The 21902-nt window shown below is 35.1% G+C and overlaps 1 protein-coding gene across 4 annotated transcripts in view; it reads left to right on the forward strand.

The window, feature by feature from the left end:
- PATJ (PATJ crumbs cell polarity complex component) overlaps window positions 1-21902 on the forward strand; it is a 369539-nt gene that overhangs the window by 23051 nt on the left and 324586 nt on the right. For all 4 annotated transcript variants that reach the window (XM_063103640.1, XM_063103641.1, XM_063103642.1 and 1 more), the window contains exons 2-7: window positions 5262-5318; window positions 5414-5580; window positions 7606-7800; window positions 9597-9736; window positions 16304-16499; window positions 18610-18738. In XM_063103640.1, the coding sequence (XP_062959710.1) occupies window positions 5297-5318; window positions 5414-5580; window positions 7606-7800; window positions 9597-9736; window positions 16304-16499; window positions 18610-18738 (849 nt within the window). In that variant the 5' untranslated portion in view covers window positions 5262-5296. The remainder of the gene's footprint in view (window positions 1-5261; window positions 5319-5413; window positions 5581-7605; window positions 7801-9596; window positions 9737-16303; window positions 16500-18609; window positions 18739-21902) is intronic.

Genomic DNA, 21902 nt, shown 5'->3' on the forward strand with positions numbered 1-21902 from the left:
TAACCTGTGTTCAGTATTTATTGAATGAATAAAAGTTTTTCCTTCCTTCAAAAAAAAAAAAAATAAAAAAAAAAAAAAATAAAAAAGTTTGAAGACCACTAATCTATACTATTATCAGAATTACCTTTTTAAAATAGAAATCTGGACTCAGTACTTCCTTACTTAAAAGCCTTTAATTACTTCCTGTTGCCTACAGGATAAAGACCAGTCTGCTTAGAATTATTTACAAGGACCCTCTCAAAGTAGTCTGTCTAAACCAGTGCTTCTCAAATTATCAGTGGTGAATGATCAGGGTCTCCCCTCTCCAATTTTTCAAGGACAGATATTTTTGTAAAATAGATTATTAGAAAAATGGAATTAAAAAGACACATACAAAATATAAGGTAAAGTTTTTTATTACTGAATATAATAGACATGCCTTACTCTGCCATATTGTAGGAAGTTTTCTAAATGCTTATTCTCTATTTTGGTACTTATCTCTTTGTCAGCCAAGTGTCAATTCCCAGTCCACACTTGCAGTAGCACTGGTCTAGATACCTTCCCCCCCCCCCCCCCCCCCCCGTTTTGCTACATCTAGGGACCTTACAATAGGGCATTTAGGGCCAGTTATTATTCTCACAGAAACATGCACTTTTACATCTTTATGCTGTGGTTCTTAAATTGTGGCCTCTGGGCTAGCAGCATTAGGGTCACATGAGAACTTGTTAGAAATGCAAATTCTCAGGGACTGCCTTTGACCTACTGAATCAGAAATACTGGGATGGAGTCCTGAAGTTTGTATTTTAACAGGACCTACAGGTGATTGTGATGAATGCTTAAGTCTGAGAACCACACTGATCTAGGGTAGGCCTATATGTCATTCAAACGGGGACACTTTTGAGAATGCAATGGAGCACTATTAATGATGCTGGGTGCACTGAGGCTGGAGACTATCTTGGGCAAATGAGGACAAATGATTACTTTTACTTTTCCACCCAACTCTTTTTCTTTTACAATGAGGGAGTTTTCTGATGTGTTCTCATTCCAGCATCCCCAAAGTTCCCGGGCAGGGTTAGTTACTCTCCCTTATGATTTCTCTTAGCACATGGTACACACCTCTGCTATTGTGTGTATATGCTTTACAGTATAATTATCCCACTGTATTGTCATTATCTAGCTACATATCTGTCTTGCTCTATTAGGCCATCTTTTTTTTTTTTTTTTTTTTTTCCGTGGCTGGCTGGTATGGGGATCCAAACCCTTGACCTTGGTGTTACCAGGCTGCACTCTAACCAATTGAGCTAACCAGCCCGCTCTCATTAGGCCGTCTTAGCCATCGTCTTTTTGTCACTTTTACTATTTTTTAAATTATAAAATTAATACATGCTTTTTAAATAAAATTCAAACAGTAGTGAAATCTATAAGGTCTAATTTTTTTTTTTTTTTTTTTTTTTTTTTGTCTTTTTTGTGACCGGTAAGGGGATCGTAACCCTTGGCTTGGCGTCGTCCGCACCGCGCTCAGCCAGTGAGCGCGCCGGCCATCCCTATATACTATCTGAACCCGCAGCCGGAGCGCTGCTGCGCTCCCAGCGCCGCACTCTCCCGAGTGAGCCACGGGGTTGGCCCTATAAGGTCTAATTTTTAAATCTCTCCCTCCCTACTTCTACTTTCTAGAGGTAATAACTATTACTAAGTTGGCTATCTTTCTAAATCTTTTTCTAGAAACACCCTCCCACATACTTTTTTCTCTCACAAAAATGTGAAAATAATGCTCGTATGCTGAGACTGTTTTCCCCATTCAGTTGTGTATATTGGATAACTTCCCTGTGTTAATACAAAGGGTTGGATTGGCAAAGCATACTCACATGAAGAGATCATACCCAACTGCAGACCTTCCTCGTGATTCAGAGGTGACAGGCACAGATGAATATTCCTTCCTGGAGGAGACCCCAGCCAGCAGGCGTAGCTTCCAAAGAATGTCACTTTCTTCCACACTTGGACATATTGTCAACATACTTAAAATATTAGTTACATATGGACTGATCTGAAATTATTTATAAGTGTATTTCTGACAGACTTTTACTGCATTTCTTAATATGTTTACAGGAATAAAAGTCAACCTCAGGACAAAATTTTTTTTTTTTTTTGGATTAACTGACAAGCTCTGAACGATATATACAGAAACATTTTTCCTAAAGAAAGCTTTTTCTATCTTGGGAATCCCTAATTCTATACTCCATTAGTTACACAAATAGAAAATGTCTGTGATTATCTCCCTTTTCCAAGCCATTCATGCCCCATAAATCCATAAATTCTTAGATTATTTACAAAAAGCAATTAAGACAGACCAGATATATCCTGACATTTTAAAATAAGGGACTCTGTGTTATCTGTTAACCTTTAGCTTGTTTGCTAGGAGGTCTGCTATCATGCAGGGAATCCCTCAAGCTGAAGGAGTAAGCCACAGGCTTACTGTTAACCATTTCCTCCTCATTGCCTTTTCAGTACATTCAGATCTACTTTATTATTTTAATGACGGATTGCTTTTGATAGTTTAATTTTTCCAGGAGTTTTGCTGTTGAAAACAATATAGTAAATACCCTTTTTGTGTCCTTTTACAAGTATTTAGGAGAGAGACTCAGAAGTAAAAATTCTGGGTAAAAGAGAATTTAAATTTAATATATATTGATATATTGATAGATACTGCTCAGTTGTCCTCCTAAAAGACTGCAAATTTATACTCCCACCTGATTTTCAATGGCATTTGGAGTATAGGATATTATTAATTTTTAGTAAGTTACTAAATGTCAGATTGACATTTGACAGTAAAAAATAGCATCTCATTCTTTTAGCTAGCATTCTTTGATTTAGAGGGGTTAATTAATGACCACCAAGCTGCTGTTGTGACTCCTTTTGGACTATATACTGCTATAGAAAAGGACAGTGTCATCCTACTGCCCTTCTGTTATTCACAGTTATCTGTCAATGGGTGATTATAAGGTTTGCACAATTGAGATGCTGAGCACATCCGAAGTGTTTCTGTGGTGCTCTGTTCAGCAATTCTTTTGGTAGTTCCCATTGAATCCAGTGAACATTTAGATGGAATACTTTGACCTTTTATCAGTGCTGATGACATCCCTTACTGTTTTTGTTTGTTTGTTTGTTTGTAAAAAGTATAGCTCAACCTTACTGGTTTTCAATATGTTTTCTTGCTTAATGTCTCTAATTAGAAGATAAAGATCTCATTCAGCTACTGTATCCGGGTTGATATAAGAAAATTTTGATTATATATTGCTCGTATTTCTTTGATAGTTCATTTCAACAGTGTATCACTGGTGAAAATGATCACCAGGAAAGTGTCATTTTGGTCATAGCAAATGGTTTTGCTAGCTTTTTCAGTTTTGATTACTTGCACTTTAGGCTAATTTGAATTATTTAATTAATTAATTCACTGGAATTAAAAAACACTGTTCACAGAGAATGTCATTGGGTTGTTTCCTTCTGGAGATTCAAATGACCAGTAAGAGTCTGAGATCATTTGTGTAGCTTTGGGATTTTTCTCTTTTTTTTCTCTTTTCTTTTTGGTGGCTGATCAGTATGGGGGTCCAAACCCTGGACCTTGGCGTTAAAAGGCTGCGCTCAAACTAACTTGAGCTAACTGGCCAGCCCAATTTTTCTTTTCTTTTTTTTTTTTTTTTTTTGTCTTTTTCGTGACCAGCACTCAGCCAGTGAGTGTACTGGCCATTCCTATATAGGATCCGAACCTGCGGATTTCTTAATTTGGATGTTCGTCTCCAGCTCAGAATCCTTTTTAGAAATCTTCTTTATTAAAGTATAATTATAAAATATACCCATTTAAAATATATAATGGGCTGGCCAGGTGGCTCAGTTGGCTAGACAGGTTATAACACCAAGGTCAAGCAAGTGTTTGGATCCCTGTACAGGCCAGCTGCAAACAAAACAAAACAAAACAAAGTCTTAAAATATATTGTTCATTGAATTTTGATAAATGTGTACATCTGTGTAAAATAGTACCCCACTCAAAACACAGAACATTTCCATCACCCCACAAAGCTCCTTTGAACCCCTTCCCAGTATAGGGGAGGAAAAATATCTTTCCCTTCTACACTTCTAAGTTCTTGGGTGGGACCCCTGTAATAAAGATAAACAAGAGAAAAGCACATAAATTTATTTAATACAAGTTTTACATGACACGAGAGACTTCATAAAGAAACGAATACCTGAAGAAACAGTTAAACCTGAGTGTTTTTATAGTAGGTTGGATAAAGAGTGGAGAGTCATGGAAAAATGTGATATGACAAAAAAGGATATAAACTAAGAGTTTACTAACTGGGGAAAACTTAGCAAGGCCTGTTTGTTCAGATTCCTCGTGGTGTCCCTCTGTCTTGGGGCACAAAGATGCTCCTATCCTCTGGGTGTAGAGAAAGAACCTCTCACATGAGGATCTTCTGACATGCTTCAGGGGAAGTCCTTTCTGTACCTGCTATTTCTCAAATTCCATCGGCTCTAAATATTCAATATACCAAGATGCCATATTTTGGAGTAGCGTGTTCTAGACCTCGTTCAACACCAGTTACCTCCCTTCCACCCTGCCCAAGGTAAACTAATCTATAGTTATACGTTAGTTTTCTCAGTTCTTGAACTTCATATGGATGGAATCATACGATTTGTGGTTTTTTTGGTCTATTTCTTTCCCTCAACATACTATTTTTGAGTTTCATCCTTGTTGTGTCTATCAGTAATTTTTTCCTTTTTATTTCTGAATATTTTATTTATATGCCATTAGTTGTTTATCCATTCACCTGTTATTAGACATTTGGGTTTTTCTAGCTTTGGACTTTTTTTTATAAATAAAAATGCTATGAGCTTTCTTTTTGTGGGCATATATTTTTATTTCCCTTGGGTAAGTATTTATGAGTGGAAGTGCTGGGATATCTAATAAGTGTATTTTTAACTTTATAGGAAACTGCCAAGTAATCTTTCAACATAGTCGTGCCATTTTACATTCCTATTAACAATGTATGATAGTTGCAATTGTTTCACAGCCTCATCAACACTTAGTATTATCTTTTTTGTTTTTTAATTTTAGCCATCTTAGTGGATATATAGTCGCATCTCATTGTGGTTTTAATTTGAATTTCACTGAGTGATGTCTTTTGATGAAGAATTGTTCTTGAGGTTTTCTTTAATTTTTCTACAGTACTATAGGTATGTATATATTGATGAAAATTCATCTTTTGTATTTTTAAATTTTTCTTTAGGATTTTAAAAAAGTGATTGAAGAAAACAATTCAAAATGCCTGAAAATCCTGCTACAGGTATATTAGATATATCGTTCTGTTACTAAATTAACTAATGAATCAGAAATGGGATGGGACTTAACTTGTGCTCTGATTGTCCTTCTTCAACGAAGATAAACTGCAGGTCCTGCAGGTTCTTGATCGCCTGAAAATGAAATTACAGGAAAAGGGTGACACATCACAGAATGAGAAGCTATCTATGTTTTATGAGACAATAAGGAGTCCTCTCTTCAACCAGATACTCACACTTCAGCAGTCCATCAAGCAACTGAAGGGGCAGGTAAGTTACTTATTAGGGTTTTACATTGATATTCAAACCAGCAAAGAAAGATGGAAGGAGATAGAGACAAATAATCTCTAAAGAGTCTTATCAAAGAGACTGTATTGGGACCTGTAACCTGTGGTTAGCATTGGCATGGATAGTTTAAAAAGGTTGATAATACATTTTGTATTTGGCTTTGGAATATGGTTTTTGTGCTTATTTAAATACGTAAAGGTCAAATGCTTTGAGAATTCTCAACATCTTCAGAATTATTAAATAGTGGTTGATTTAAATATATGGTTTTTTTTGTCGTTTTTTCGTGACCGGCACTCAGCCAGTGTGTACACTGGTCATTCCTATATAGGATCCGAACCCGCGGCGGGAGCGTTGCCGCGCTCCGAGCGCAGCACTCTACCGAGTGCGCCACAGGCTTGGCCCTAAATATATGTTTTTAATGAAATCTTTTGTCTAGCAAGAAGTGATCATGATCTTGTAGCACATTATGCATACCTTTCTTGATTATCCAATATTTATTGTCTCTCATCATGGATATTCTGATTAGAAGTTGCTTGGAAGCAGTACACCTGGTGTTTTAATATTTATCTATGTTTCTTCTACTTCGTATACCATGCTACCTGGACTCTGCAGGCTCTAAGTACATAAGTTGTTTAATTAAAGGATAAATAACACCTTGTCTTAGACTGATGCAATTAGTAGTTTTAACTGTCTTTTTTTTGGGGTTCTATGTTTGGGGATCAGGGATGGCAAATTGCTTTAAAATCATCTATTCTGGAAGCTAAGCTTGAATAGTAGCTATACTACAAACTAAGTCTGGGCAAAATTTTAAATGTAAGTGGAGATAATTTAACAGAGTTGTTAATAAGTGAAAATTAACAAAATTTGGGAAAAAGTATTTTTTGCTGATAAACTAAAATGCCTGCCCATAAGTAATGAGTAATTTGTTTATAGCCAATAAAGAACTAAACTACACAAATGTCCTTTTTGTGAATTTCTTTCTTTAGATCAGAATTTGTACCATCATTTTAGCACCCCCATATTCAAAGTTAATTTTCTGTATTCCCTGGTCATGGAATGAGACCTGTATTACAGTAGTGAAAGCTGTTGGCAGCAATCGAAATTGGCAAAGATCAATACAAATCTGTCACTCTTACTAGACTATGAGAGGACTTAACTAACTACCCCATCATAATAACAATCCTTTATATTGGTATAGTTTCCAGTTGTTATATACATAATCATATATTATCCCATGGAACTATAAAATCCCTGTAGCCAGAGTTTGGATTTTTTTTTTCTGTGCGGTCTTATTAACATTTATTCTTAATGTTACCTTCATTCCCCTCTGTTGGCAGTTGATGTTTTAAAAATCCTGCTCCTTGTAATTACGGGATTCACCTCTTTCTACTAATGTTTAAGTGGCTCTGTGACACTTGCTACAAATCTTGGGCGTGTTACTTAACCTGTGTACCTCAGTTTTCATGTTCACAAAATACGGTAATGATAAGGGCTGTTGTAAGGATTAAATGAAATAATACATGCAAGAGTCTTGACTCTTAGCAAGCACTCTTAGGTATAGTACTTGACTCTTAGCAAGCACTCAGTAGTAAGTACAGTTATTGTTATTGTTATATGCTACCTGTGGGTCTTTTGTGGCTCCCCACATGGCAATGTACAGATAAATGCAAAAGGGCTCAGTGTCTTACCTGTTTATATGATTGGATGTATCTGCATATTTGCAGTGTAATGAGATGTTAACGTACATGCTGTTAACTTGGGGTAGGGGTAGAAGGTAGGGAACAACAAATTTTAAGTTATTAAACATTTTGTGTAATACTAAATTTTTAAACATTCTAGCCTTATGAACAGACAGATTCATACATCTGTACCTTATTTCTTTCACACGTATATATTTAACATGCAAATTATACATGTAATGAGCAAAATATAATATTTAATAAATGGAAATAATTTTTTTCCTATGGGTTTCTGTTGATGATTCTCTTTGTTTTTTCTCTCCAACAGCTCAGCCATATACCCTCAGACTCTTCAGCCAACTTTGATTTTTCTAGGAAAGGTCTGTTAGTGTTCACGGATAGGTCCATTACTAACGGGAATGTCCACAGGCCCTCTACTAACTTGACTGTATCTGGGTTATTTCCTTGGATTCCGAAGTCAGGAAATGAGGACTTTAACTCAGTCATTCAACAGATGGCCCAGGTAAAGTTATATCTTGTCATGGAAATATTTAGCTTTATTTCTTCTGTTATAGGTTAAAAAAGAAACCCGTACTTACTCTTTTTGCCTTAAAATATGTTGTTATGCATTTTGTTTGCTTGTGTTTTGTATCGTTAGGAAGAATTGCTACCATTTTCTAACCTGTGTGTTGGAAATTTATTGGCGCAAACTTACATAGGGATAGTATCCACATGTTTGGTGAGGAAAGTTTTTGGACAGTGATTCTAATTGGACACATCTCTACACTTGTAGAAAGAAAAGAGATTCTTACTGGTTTTGATCATAGGAGTTAAATTAACATATCTGCCAGAAGTAATGAAACTCTTGAAATTGTTTTTAATTTAACAGTAGTTCCCCCTTACCTGCAGTTTTGATTTCTGCAGTTTCAGTTACCTGCAGTCGACTGCAGTCCAAAAATATTAAATGGAAATTCCCAGAAGTAAAAATTCATGAGTTTTCAGTTGTATGCTGTTCTGAGTAGTGTGATGAACTCTCTTGTTGTCCCTCTCTGACCTGCCCAGTATGTGAATCATCTCTTTGTCCAGAGTATCCATGCTGTATATGCTACCTGTCTGTTAGTTTACTTAGGAGCCAATCTGGGTTATCAGATCGACTATTGCAGCATCACAGTGTTTGTATTCTAGTAATCCTTATTTTATTTAACAATGGCCCCAAAACACAAGAGGAGTGAGTGATACTGGCAATTTGGACATGCTGAAGAGAAGCTGTAAAGTGCTTCCTTTAAGAGAAAAGGTGACCTTGGCATTCCTTGGCTAGGGTTTGGTACTATATCCTTGGTTTCAGGCATCTACTGGGGGTCTTGAAATGTATCCCCTGAGGATAAGGGGTGGGGGGCTACAATATATCAAAAGAGAATTAAGTGGAGTTAGAACTAATATAATTTGGAAAACCTAAGGAAACATTTGAAAGCCTAATTCAGTTTTAACCCCTAATACCTATTAAAAAGTAAATAACAGACAGTTGAATTTTTGGATATGTTATTTTTGTGTTTGTTCCTCACCATCTAAGAAGTGCCTTTGAAAATAAAACGAGTTTGAAAGTTAAAAAGAATCTGTTTAAAGTTTCATAGTTAAATAATGTTGTGGACCTAATTCCTTTTTTGATTTTTATAGCTCAATCCCCTTTATTTAACTAGTAATTATTTTTATGTGATGCTTTTGTTTTAGTTGATTACATTTATGAAGTTATGTTATGGAAGCAGTTATTAACTAAAGAATGAAATTCACAGTAGAACCCATTTGAATGGTGGCCTCTCCATAGATTTTTGAATTGACTTATTAAATGGAATATTAATTCATCACAGTAGAATTAAAAACAGAGCCTTAAAAAATTCATGGTTCTGACTTAGGATAAACACTAGCATATTTTTGATACATCTAATTTACTTTCCTCATTTAGAAATGTATTTTGTAGCAAGAGACTTTAGGGAAATTCAATGTAAAGAGTGATTTAGAATTTACTGTGGAAGAGCGCATTTTTCATCCAGCTTGGGATTCATCTCATAATGTGAATGAAGTGTGAAAATACCTCTTTGATTCCCTGAGATTGCAGAACGCTGCACACTCCTTCTTGTGTTCTACTGAAAGTAATTAAGTGAGAGGATTTCCAGAAGTAATTTGTTACTGAAATGCTGAGTTTGTTTGGTTTTACAAAGATGACTTAGGAGAAGCTATTTTTGCACTAAGCAATTTCGGTTCTGCGGAAAGGATATGTTGGTTAAATGTAAACACTGACTTTTCTTTATCTCCCTTCATTAGGGCCGGCACGTTGAATATATAGATATAGAACGACCTTCAACTGGAGGCCTTGGATTCAGTGTGGTGGCACTTAGAAGTCAAAATCTGGGAGAAGTTGATATCTTTGTGAAGGAGGTACAGCCAGGTAGTGTAGCAGACAGGTGAGGCAGATGTTCATTTTGCATTTTGCTATTTTTTTTCCTGACAATTCTGAAACCCTATTATAAAGAGAATAAAAGACTAGTACTAAAAACAGGAACAATAGCATCTAACATTTTAGCTCTTCTATGCATTTGTCAGGCCTTTTGTGATTGCTCTCCCATATACTTGTGGCAGCAGTCCAGCTGGGTAGGTGTCATTCCATTTTATAGATGAGAAAGCTAAGGTTTGGAGAGGTTCAGTGGTTTATGTGCAGTCACTAAGGTATCAATGTTGGAACCATGATGTGATTCCAAGACTGTCTGACTGCAAAGCTAGTGCTCTGTCCACTCCATCACTCCCTCACACAATTGGCCATGATACTTTAACTATGGTGTGATCAGTAGGATGGGAATATTGAGATTTTCATTTTGTGTACTATATTGCTTATTAAACTTAAGATTGTAACAACTTTTTTGTTAGTGATATCACACTATTGATTTATTCTACTTATTGTTAATTAAAAGGCCCCACAAGTCTATGTCATTCTCCATTTTGCACTTGTTTTTGTTTTTAAAGAGGTATGTGCAAGCCTTATATTTTGTCTCTATTTGATTTCCAGTCTTTGGATTATTCATTTAAGTCCATTATTTAAATGTGCATGTTAGAATAATGGCAACAGCAGCAGTATACTATTATGAAAATTTTCAGTCAATAAAATATTTTTTAATTCATGTTTTCCATGCATGGGGAATTAATTCTCCTCCTTAACTAAAAATTCAGACATAATGGATTTCTATGATTTTTCATCTTTATTTTTTTATTTTTTATTTTTTGTGTGTGACCGGTAAGGGGAGCGCAACCCTTGGAGTGGTGTCGCCCGCACCACGCTCAGCCAGTGAGCGCACCGGCCATCCCTATATAGGATCCGAACCCGCGGCCGCTGCACTCCCAGCGCCGCACTCTCCCGAGTGCACCACGGGGCCAGCTCTGATTTTTCATCTTTAGTATGACATCTAATGCAGCATTTCCTCAAGTATATATACTTGAACTATAATAGTGGTCAGATATATTTGAGAAACTATCCTGTTCTTGAAGGTTGGGTATACATAGTTAGGGTGATCATATAATTTATTGTTCAAGTTGGGAGAGATTTGGGAATGAGGGGCATGTTAATAATACTGAAACAGAGACAGCAGGTATATACTAGGACTGTACTTAGATAATCCTGGATAAACCTGAACTTACAATTGCTTAATATTAGCTTACTTTAAAGCTATAAGTTCCCTGGGGGAAAAAAGCCTATTTAACTTTGACCAGCTTTTCTTTTCAATTTTTTTTTTTTTTTTTACTATTATTGAGATTTAATTCTCATAACATAAACTTCACCATTTTAAAGTGTACAATGTAGTGGTTTTTAATATATTTACATGTTGTGCAACCATTCCTTCTATCTAATTCTAGAACATTTCCATCAGGTACAAAAAGAAACCCTGTGACTGATATACCTGTTTAATAGTCACTCCCAATTCCTTCCTCCTCCCATCCCCTGGCAGCCACTAGTCTACTTTCTGTCTGTATGGAATTGGTTGGCCCAACTTTTAATATGAGCCTTTTCTTCAAGCAGTACCTGTTAAGTTCCTTGGAACACTTTGGGAAATACTGATCTGATATGTTTGTTACCTACCCTTCTCAGCTTCATGTTAGCTGTAAATTTGATGTTTAGATAATAAATGCTGTAGATAAAAGTTTTGGGGTTTTTTTTGCAGCTAGGATCCAAACTTTTGACTTTGGTGTTATCAACACTGTGCTCTAACCACTGAGTACCAGCCAGGTTTTACTTCTCCATTCTTTCGTAAGGTTATTGTGAAGAACTTTGCCAAATGCCTTGTTGACATGTTGCCATCCAACATGTCTACAATATTTCCTTGGTCTACCATATCTGAAATTGAATACATGCAATCTTTGACCCCAAGGACACAGAGATAGAATCAACACCCATGAGACAAGGTTATTTAGGGCAGGGAATATTTTCTTACAAAGGGAAGACTTACAGGTTAATTAGGCAAAGTCCATTAGACTGTTTGAATATTGGTTCTCTCTCTAGCTGTGTGACCTTGGCTAAGTTACTTAATTTTTGTAAGAATTTTAATTTCTTTATCTGTAAAATAGCAATGATATGGTAGGATACAAATGAAATAATATTGTTAAGTCCTGTAGAGGAATGCCTAATTCATAGTAAAGGCTAAGTATATATTTGTTATTATTCTTACTCTCCTGGCAGCATCCAAAGTAGCATGATGTACAGTTGACCCTTGAACAACACAGGTTTGAACTGCATGGACTCACTTATATATGGATTTTTTCAACCAACTTTGGATGGAAAATACAGTATTCCCAGAACAGAGAACCTACATACACAGAGGGCCGACTTTTGTATATGCAAATTCCGCAGGGCCAACTGTGGGACTTGAGTATGTGTAGATTTTGGTATACATGGGAGATCCTGGAACCAATCCGCCAAGGATACTAAGGGACAACTGTATACAATACCTTTTTAATTCGCTGTATATGTCTTCCTACTTTTCCCCCCATTAATAAAAAATACAGGTTTGTTTCAGGCATGGTTAATGACTTAATACATATTCATTTATCAGGGTATCCAACATACTATACAGCATATGGTAGTTGCTTAGTGTCTATTTGTTGAATGAATGGTAAGTGAGTGGACTATTATTCATACGTGTTACTGGGATTTTGAACATACAAAGAACAAAGTTTGTGTGCCTATATCTTTGAACTTTTACTTTCAGTGCATTATACATTATATGAAAAAAAACCCCAAATAGTAATGCAATAGGCTAATAACCTAAACAACAACAACAAAAACCCTATATATGATGTTTTTTGTCAAAATACAGTGAAAAAATATAGTTGCATAATAAGACATACAGCTAATGTGGTCCATAGATAAGGAGGGCATGGGGAGGGCTATAATATGCAGGAATATAGGAAAAATTTAAAAATAAATTTAAAAAATAAATACAGGAAAATTTTCTAAATAAGAAGAAACAAAACATCCATTCTTTTGTTTAGTGGATAAAGAAAAAAAAAACAAAACAAAACCAGAAATGTACCTGTATAGTTTTTTCATGTTATATGAACATAACATAAAAATGATTTACCAAATTTAAAGTAAGCAAATATTTGAAATATTTTATCTTACTGCTCTTTTATTTACTAGCTTTTATTTTATACTTCATTGTGCTCTCCATTAAGCTTTATTTTTGAAGAGGCTTAAAACGGAAGTCTGGGGGTGCAGTCTACATTTTGAATTAGACATTGTTCCGTACAATGCTATTATGCATCTGCTGGAAGGTGGGAATTGGCAGTATTGAAACAAAGTGCTACAGAGTTTATGAAATAGGAGGAACAAGCCATAAGCAAAATAATTAGAAAGGTGCTTGGAGCCTTTTGCAGCATCAGGAGCATTACATCTTCATCCATCTACCAATTCGTTATTTAACAAATATATATTGAACACCTACCGTATGCTGTGTGCTGGGTATAAAATGGTAAACAAAAGAGACGTTATCCCAGCATTCTTGCAGTCAATTCTTAGTCTTAGTACTCCATAGGAATAGATCTGTGATTATAAATTGAGGTGGGTACTCCCAAAAAGAAGACTTTGGTTGTGTAAAGAACCTTGGCCAAGGCTGAAGAGTTAGCTGGCTTCCCAGAGGCAGCAATACTTGAAGGGAGATTTGGGGGGAGACGGCAGGGTCTGCACAGAGCAGAAGATGCTGGGGAAAGGAGTAGAGAGATCATTAGCCCTATAGAGAGATGGGGCACAGCTCCTGTGCTTGGAGTGTGGCTGATACTTATCTGGAGGGGGAGCTAAACGATGCAAGATGGTGCAAGAAAGAGATGGAGAGAGGTAAGAGCCAGCCATGTAGGACATTCTAGGTCATGTTAAAGAATATTCATGGTTTTGATCAGTTCTTACTTTCTTCTAAGGACTTTCCACATAGAACTGTGTTATTTTAGGAGCTTGACTAAGACCTGTTTGCTCTCAAAGTCATGGAAATCCATTATTTCTGAATGTTGTGAAGGAGAGACAAGAACTAGTCTTACCTTGAGTGGAAAGTGTGAATTCAAAATATATGTCTGTCCATGTGTGTGTGTGCACATGTGTGTGTATGTATACATAAAAATTAGTATGGGGAGTTATATATATGCATGTAGTATAATTATATACAATTATATGAAGTATTTCAACAAGTTTATGGAAAGATTTGTGTTATCTTCTAATTTTGTTTTTCCATGAACTTTTTGAAGTACCCTCATACATATAATTGTATATGTATAAATTAGTATGGGGCATTAAAGTGTATATAGAGAGTATCATTGGATACTATTATACATACACGTATATATTTTATATATGTAAATATATATTTATATATAACGTAAAATAGTATGGAGGAATTAAATTGTTAATAATTGGAGCAGTAAAGCTAATTCGATTCAACTTTAGAATGCATCAAAATCATATTTTTTTAGAAGACTTCTTTGTATCTTATTTATTTTGGGTTGAGTTTATATTTCCTGAGCAGATTCTAACTGGAAAGAAAGGAGATGTTCTGGAAATCTATTGGGTTTGGGGAAAAGGTTGATTAAAATAGACTGATTCCTAGAAAATAGAAAATTTGTAAGTCAGTAAATTGAGGACTGACTTATGAAAAATGTGTTCCATCAGGGCTGAAAAGATTTAAGAGTAACTCATTCATTTGGGATTAATTAAGAAATTTCCCTGACTGAACAAGCTTTGCATAGAAATAGGTTAGAGAAAAGAGAACACTAGAGATGGAGGAATGGAAGTGATTCCTGGATACTGTCCTGTAGTATTTACATATAAAGAGAAATGTTTCTTTAGGCCTGGGGAAAAATTTACAAGCAGCTTTCTCAATTTAAAAATATGTTTTAAAATTATGAAAATCATTTTGAAAGTAATGTGCAATAGAAAATTTAAAATGTAGACATATAACAAGCAAAAAACCCCCACTTTGACTTGCACCACTCTGAGACAAATAGGAAAAATACTCTTATATTAGAATGTTTTCTTTTTATAAATACAAGGTCATGGAATACATACAATTTTATATCTTATTCTTAGTAAAATAATTAATATATCTTAATTGTCATTTAATATAACATATACAATTTCTGATATTAATAAAAGGATTTCTAAGCAGCATTTTTACTGCTACATGATCTATTGTGAGAGCCACCCACAATTTTGGCATCAAAAATTGAAATATTCAACTTAATTGTTCCCTAGGAGAATCTAAAACAAATTTTAGGTGTTAGATAAGGATCCCAACCGGAGGGTTGACATTTGGGATGGAAAGGAGGAGATGAGTGGATGCGAGAGAGACAAAGAAGGAAAAGGAAGAATGTGGTGTTAATGGGTGAACAGGAAGAGGAGGAGTATCACGGTGTTTGGGAGATAATTCAGACAAATAAACTGGGGACAGAGTAAACCTTGGCTGTCTTTAGGATGTGCTTTAACGTAAGAAGTTAAAGACTATGCTACAGAGTCGGACTTTTTAGATAAGATGCTAAGCTTGTCTAGGCTTCAATTTCTTTCTTTCTTTTTTTTTTTTAACACCTTAGACTTCTCTCTAATTTTATTTTTTTATTTTATTATTATTTTTTATTTTTTATTTATTTTTTTTTAAATTTTATTTTGTCGATATACATTGTGGCTGATTATTGCTCCCCATCACCAAGACCTCCCTCCCTCCTCCCTCCCCCCCTCCCCCCCAACTAGGCTTCAATTTCTTGTGTGTAAAAATTAGCAAAGTACTTCAAAAGGTGATTGTGAGGATTAAATCAGATAATGTATGCAAAGCACGTAAGACAGCACCTGACTCATAATAAGTGCTCAGTAAATATTAACTATAGTAGTGCTTTTTTTCTTTAGCAATTTTGCTGATTTCTTTTTAAATGGTCCTTTTTACCTTGGTTAGCAGTTGGGAAATTGGTATTGGGAGAGAGAAAAGGGCTCAGATACAGATTTGGAGGAAATCTCTATGGATTTTGAGGAAGAGTTTGGCCTCTATTGACAAATGTTGGAGAAAAGAAGGACAATGGAGATGGAGTGAATCTGCTAGAAAGGAAGTTATTGGTGAAGTTGAGATAACAGTTAACTCCAGTGTGGTATGGGTGGGTCAGATCGGAAGGGGTTCAGGAGTTCATGCAGTAACGGAGGCAGTGTCCATCCTTGCAAAACTTTGGCAGTAGGGCTTTATAAATTGTTTTTGTTTATTTTTCTAACCAAATGGCTTTTAAAGTGTGTGTGTGTGTGTGTGTGTGTTTAGTGATGTATTACCTAATTATTTAGTTAATAAGTGCTTTGATGAAAAGTATTCTGAAAAGTTCTGTTATATAATTAAATAATCATTTGAAAAAATGTACGAAAAGAGGTAGTACAGTAAGCAATAAATTGTTTAACTTGAATAACAGATTTTTAAAAATCAAGTCATTAGATCACTTAAAACAAAAATTTCTTTTCTTGTACCGTTAAGGGATCACAGGTTAAAGGAAAATGACCAAATATTGGCCATTAACCACACACCACTGGATCGGAACATTTCCCATCAGCAAGCGATTGCATTATTACAACAAACCACTGGATCCTTACATCTGGTTGTGGCCAGGGAACCAGTCCATACAAAAAGCAGTGTTTCTACCAGCCTAACTGATACAACTCTGCCTGAAACAGTGAGTTGCAAATTGGGAAAAATACTTAACTTTAAATTATACCATTGATTACAAGAAGTATAAAGACATTTAGAAGGTGTCATTTTACTTATCATAGTTGAAGGAAGATGATCATATCTCCAAATACATCATTAACATATTTAAAAAGAGGTTTTATGTAGGTTTTTTTGTTTTTTGTTTTTTTATCTTTTCAGTGTCCTATGGGTTTCCTTATTTAAGATTATTATTTAATATAGAGGCCAAATTGAAGTATTAGGTGTAATTTATTTGGTGATGAAAAGAATCTGTGTTCCTTGGTGATGTAGCCAGTTAATTAATTAGGAGTTTTTATTAAAGACTTACTGTTGAGAGTTTCAAGTAAGATTTGGTTATTTATTTAAAAAGCGTTATTTTTGTAAATCGTAATGGGGAGTTTACAAGTAGATTATTGATGCTACAAAATTATAGCAGTTTTTATTTCACATAAGGATGTATACTTATGTGTGCATTTTAATTTAAACAATTTAAAAGAATAAAAGTGTATGTCTCTTTTGGGAATCCTTAAACTTGCTTTGTAACCTTTTACAGATTTTTGGCCTGCATCTTCAGAATGCAAGCTAATAAATCTTATTTTCTTACAACACTAAGTGCTAGCTGATTTATTTAATTTTCATTATTGGGACAAAAGAAAAAATAGGCTATGTGGTACAGTACAAGTTCACACAAATTTATGTATAGGCATTTTCCCTGTTGTAATCAGTAATATTTATAGAGTGCAATTTACATAATAAATATAGTGAGCAAAGTGGTACATTGTTTAGCATATAAAGAACAAGCGCTTTGGAGTCAGGCTTCAGTGGGTTCGAGTTCATTTCTTCCACTTACTGTGTCACACTGGGCAGGTTCTTTGACTTCTCCACAACTCAGTTTCTTCATCTGTTACTTGGAACTAGTACTGGTGTCTAGTTCTCAGAGTGTTGTGAGGATTGATTGAGAAGTTTTGTGAAGAGCTAAGTGCAGTGCCTGGTGCTGAGTAAGCACTTAGTGAATATTAGCTGGTATCATTAATTCAGGCATGGTATTTTAGCAAACATTGCTGCTTCCCAGATGCTAGATATTTTTTCAGACATGAATTTATTAAACATTCCCAATATTCCTGGGTATTTTAACATTGAATAGTAACTTTCCAATTTAGTATAATAGAAAAACTAAGTAATGAGTATGCCCTTATGATCTTGCGAGGGAGGGTGGTGTTCTGCAGTTGGATTATGTGAATTTAATGCACATTTCTCATGGAAGCCTGCAAGTTAGGGGAAAATCACTTGTATCTTTTAGTCTGATTTGTATTATTTCTACTGCCAATATCTTCCTTCAGTCAGGCCTGCCTTTCCTTTCCTGCTTAAGAGTCTGATAAATTAGTGTCTTCACCTAGTGTCCTCACGTTTCACTCTTTACTTTGCTGCCAAATTAATTTTTGTAAACCATGGCTTTGTTCTTGTATTCTCTCTTCTAAAACCTTCAATTATTTCTACTTGTTTAACCATTTAACTCCAATCTTTTGACTGTATCTTTGACCCATTCTGCCATCTGGCCTAGCTTTGCTCTTAAATTTCCCTTTTTGTTGAATGTCTTCTTTCTTTGTAGTGCAACTTAAATGCCCTCCTTCCATGTATGAGGCTTTCTGTAATTCTTCATTGGATTTGACTTCTGGCCTGTGCCCCTACCACACCCCCTAAAATCATTATAACATTTTGTGATCCTCTTTCAATTCAGGCAAACACATATTTATTGATTCCTACTGTGTGCTAGGCTCTGTGCTAGATAATGGAGCATAGATTGGGGAACAAGACACGTTTCTTGTCCTCTTAGAGCTACAGTGTATTATGATCCAGTATTCTGCCTTGTGTTTTAATTATTTGTGTTTTAGTTTCTTTCTGTACTGAATTATAAGTTCCTTAAAGGGCAGGGACCATATAATTGTGTATCTCTTAGCTTTTAGAAAGTTGTCTTGATTAATTGTATGAATGTACAATCTGTTGCAGATCTGTTACTTTGGTAATTACTGTATTGGAAAGATAAGAATCTATGTGTTTTACTGACACTGTGGCTCTCACTTGCCATTAATTTGCAGGTTCGTTGGGGCCATATTGAAGATGTTGAACTCATTAATGACGGCTCTGGATTAGGTTTTGGAATAGTTGGAGGAAAATCAAGTGGTGTGGTTGTGAGGACTATAGTTCCTGGAGGATTAGCAGATCGAGTAAGTTGACCTTCTTCACTATTTGGGTTTTATATAATTTAAATTGTATGGCTTGAAATGTAATTTTATAACATGAGTTACTAGTATATATGACTCAATAACTAGAGTTTTAGTATCGTTTAAAAATGGGTTATTAAATAAGTGTTAATATATACTCTGCTTTATTTTAAACAGTTTCTAAATCAATATTTTTGGATTTCCTTTTGTTTGTTTTGTTTTTTGCCTGTAGTTGATAAGCTTCTTGATTTCATCACAGGACAATGTTTTTTATTGAAAAGAGTTGTTAATAGATACTGTATTTTGGACATCTGTATTCTTGTCCTTCATTGTATCTTTCAAGGGCCTAAATATTAAAATCAGGAGGTACCGTGGTTATAAACATTTGTCCCACTGTTGTTATAAATCTAATGACTACCATCCATCGTTTAGCAGTGTTAAACTGACAGTAGGCCATTTAAAAACTTATCAACTATTTCTGCTTAGTTTTACGTTGAATAAAATGTTAGGTACTTCATTTAGTTTTCAGAAATTAGTTTAGAAATTTGATTATGAAGCCACTTACTAATGAGTCCATATTACATAGAATGTCCATGATAAATCAGAAATAACATTAGTTATTTCCATAATCAGAATAATGTGTAGAATTTCACTGTTGACTGTCTAGTTACACATAAATTTATCCCTCCTAATAGACGTAGTAAAATGAACTTGCTGTGCAAATGCGGCTAGCTTCGAGGCAAGCCCCTCAGCTCCTCGTTTCTGATCAGGAATGCTTCACCTTAGACAAATTGTGGACCCACTGATGTTTCGATTGTCCTTTCAGCATCTAAGTATATTTATTTACATCAGCAGTTCTCGATGTTTGGACTATGGGCCTGTGGGGATCCCTGAGAACTTGCAGGAGATCTATGAGATCAAAGCAACTTTTGTAATAATCCTAAGATGTTATCATACCTTTTCACCCAATTAACATTTGTACTGATGATCCACAAGCAGTGGTAGACAAAAGTTGCTGGTGCCTTAGTGGGAAACAAGGCAGTGGCATCAAACTGCACTAGTAGTCATTGCATTCTTTTCTGACATATGCTTGCAATGAAAAAAGAAAAAGTGCCAGTGTTACTTAAGAAAGTTTTTTTATGATGAGGTAAAAATGATTAATTTTAATAAATTTTGACCTTTTAGTGCATGTTTTTTTTTTTTTGTGACCAGCCACACCAAGCACACCGGCCATCCCTATATAGGATCCGAACCCGCGGCGGGAGCGCTGCAGCACTCCCAGCGCCGCACTCTCCCGAGTGCGCCACGGGGTCGGCCCATAGTGCATGTTTTAATAATACTGCATGCCAAAATGGGAAGTACTATGTAGCACACCTGCTATATACTGAAGTATTATGTTGTCTTGAGAAAAAACATTTGGGAGACCAGCTAGTCACTTTTTTTTATATGGAATAACATTTTTATTTTTGAAAGAATAACTGACTGAAAAATTATAGTTATTCATACTTGGGGATTTAATGCACATTTTCTTGAGAATGAATGACATGAGCCTGTTACTTCAAGGAAAACTGAGAGTGTTTGTTGGTAATGATAGAATTTGAGCTTTCAAGGAAAATGAGAATTTTGCAAAAATTGCATTTTACTATGAGCCTGAAACGTCTCCATATTTAAGGACTTTTCTGATGAGATTGTTGATGATATTAACCAATATGTTTGTTTTGATATTATACAATGAAATATGTTAGTCTTGGGGAGATTTGCATAACTCACTGAAGCAATATATCCTGAAGACCAGAACATGATATGACAAAACAGTATATGGGTAAAAGATCCATTCAAAGTTCAAGATAGATCAATGGACTGTAATGAAACAGTGTCTGAAAGTGTGTTGGTGTAGTTCTAGATTCCACATTGTAACTGATGTATAGGAAACGACCACTTGTCCGGTTTTGGTGTGTTATCAGAGAGGAATGGGCTATTAAAATACTCCTCCCTTTCCCAACTATGTATCTGATTGAAGCCAGATTTTCTTCATATGTTTCAACAAGAACAACATATCACAACATATTGAATGCTGAAACAGATATGAAAATCCAGTTGTCTTCTTTTAAGCCAGACAGTAAAGAGATTTGCAAAAGTTTTAAAGCACCACTTTCTCACTATTTTTTGTTTTTGTTTTTGAACATAAATCTCTTTTAAAAATAAAAATGTAGTTTCAATAAATTTTTTGATTTCCTGCTTGATTTCTTCTTGGACCCATATGTCATTAAGTAGAATGCTGTTTAATTTCCATGTGTTTGTATAGTTTCCAGAGTTTCGTTTGTTATTAATTTCTAGTTTTAATCCATTGTGGTCTGAGAAGATACATGGGATAATTCCAATTTTTTTGAATTTATTGAGACTTGATTTGTGACCTAATATGTGATCTATCCTGGAGAATGATCCATGTGCTGATGAGAAGAATGAATATTCTGAGGTTGTTGGGTGGAATGTTCTGTAGATATCTGCCAATTCCAATTGGTCTAGAGTCTTGTTTAGATCTTGTGTTTCTCTACTGATTCTTTGCCTAGATGATGTGTCTAATATTGACAGTGGAGTGTTCAGGTCCCCTGCTATTATGGTATTAGTGTCTATTTCCTTCTTTAGGTCTAATAGAGTTTGTTTTATAAATCTGGCTGCTCCAACATTGGGTGCGTACATATTTATGATTGTTATGTCTTCTTGATGGATCAGTCCTTTTATCATTAAGTAGTGTCCCTCATTGTCTCTTTTTATGGTTTTTAGTTTAAAGTCTATTTTGTCAGATATAAGAATAGCTACTCCAGCTTGTTTTTCTTTTCTGTTTGCATGGTAAATCTTTTTCCATCCTTTCACTCTTAGTCTGTGTGAATCTTTATGGGTGAGGTGGTTCTCTTGTAGGCAGCATATCGTTGGGTCCTGCTTTTTGATCCAGTTAGCCAGTCTGTGTCTTTTAATTGGGGAATTTAAGCCTTTTACATTAAGAGTTGTTATTGAAAGGTGTTGATTTATTCCTAGCATTTTATTGGTTGTTTGGTTGTCTTAGGTGTCTTTTGTTCCTTGTTTTCTGATTTACTGTTTGGTTTCTTTGTTTCTTGGTTCCTTAGGTTGTAGATAGTGTTTTTGTTAGCTTGTTTTCTCTTCATGAA

The sequence above is a fragment of the Cynocephalus volans genome, chromosome 8, assembly GCF_027409185.1.
Source record: "Cynocephalus volans isolate mCynVol1 chromosome 8, mCynVol1.pri, whole genome shotgun sequence".
Classification (NCBI taxonomy): Eukaryota; Metazoa; Chordata; class Mammalia; order Dermoptera; family Cynocephalidae; genus Cynocephalus; species Cynocephalus volans.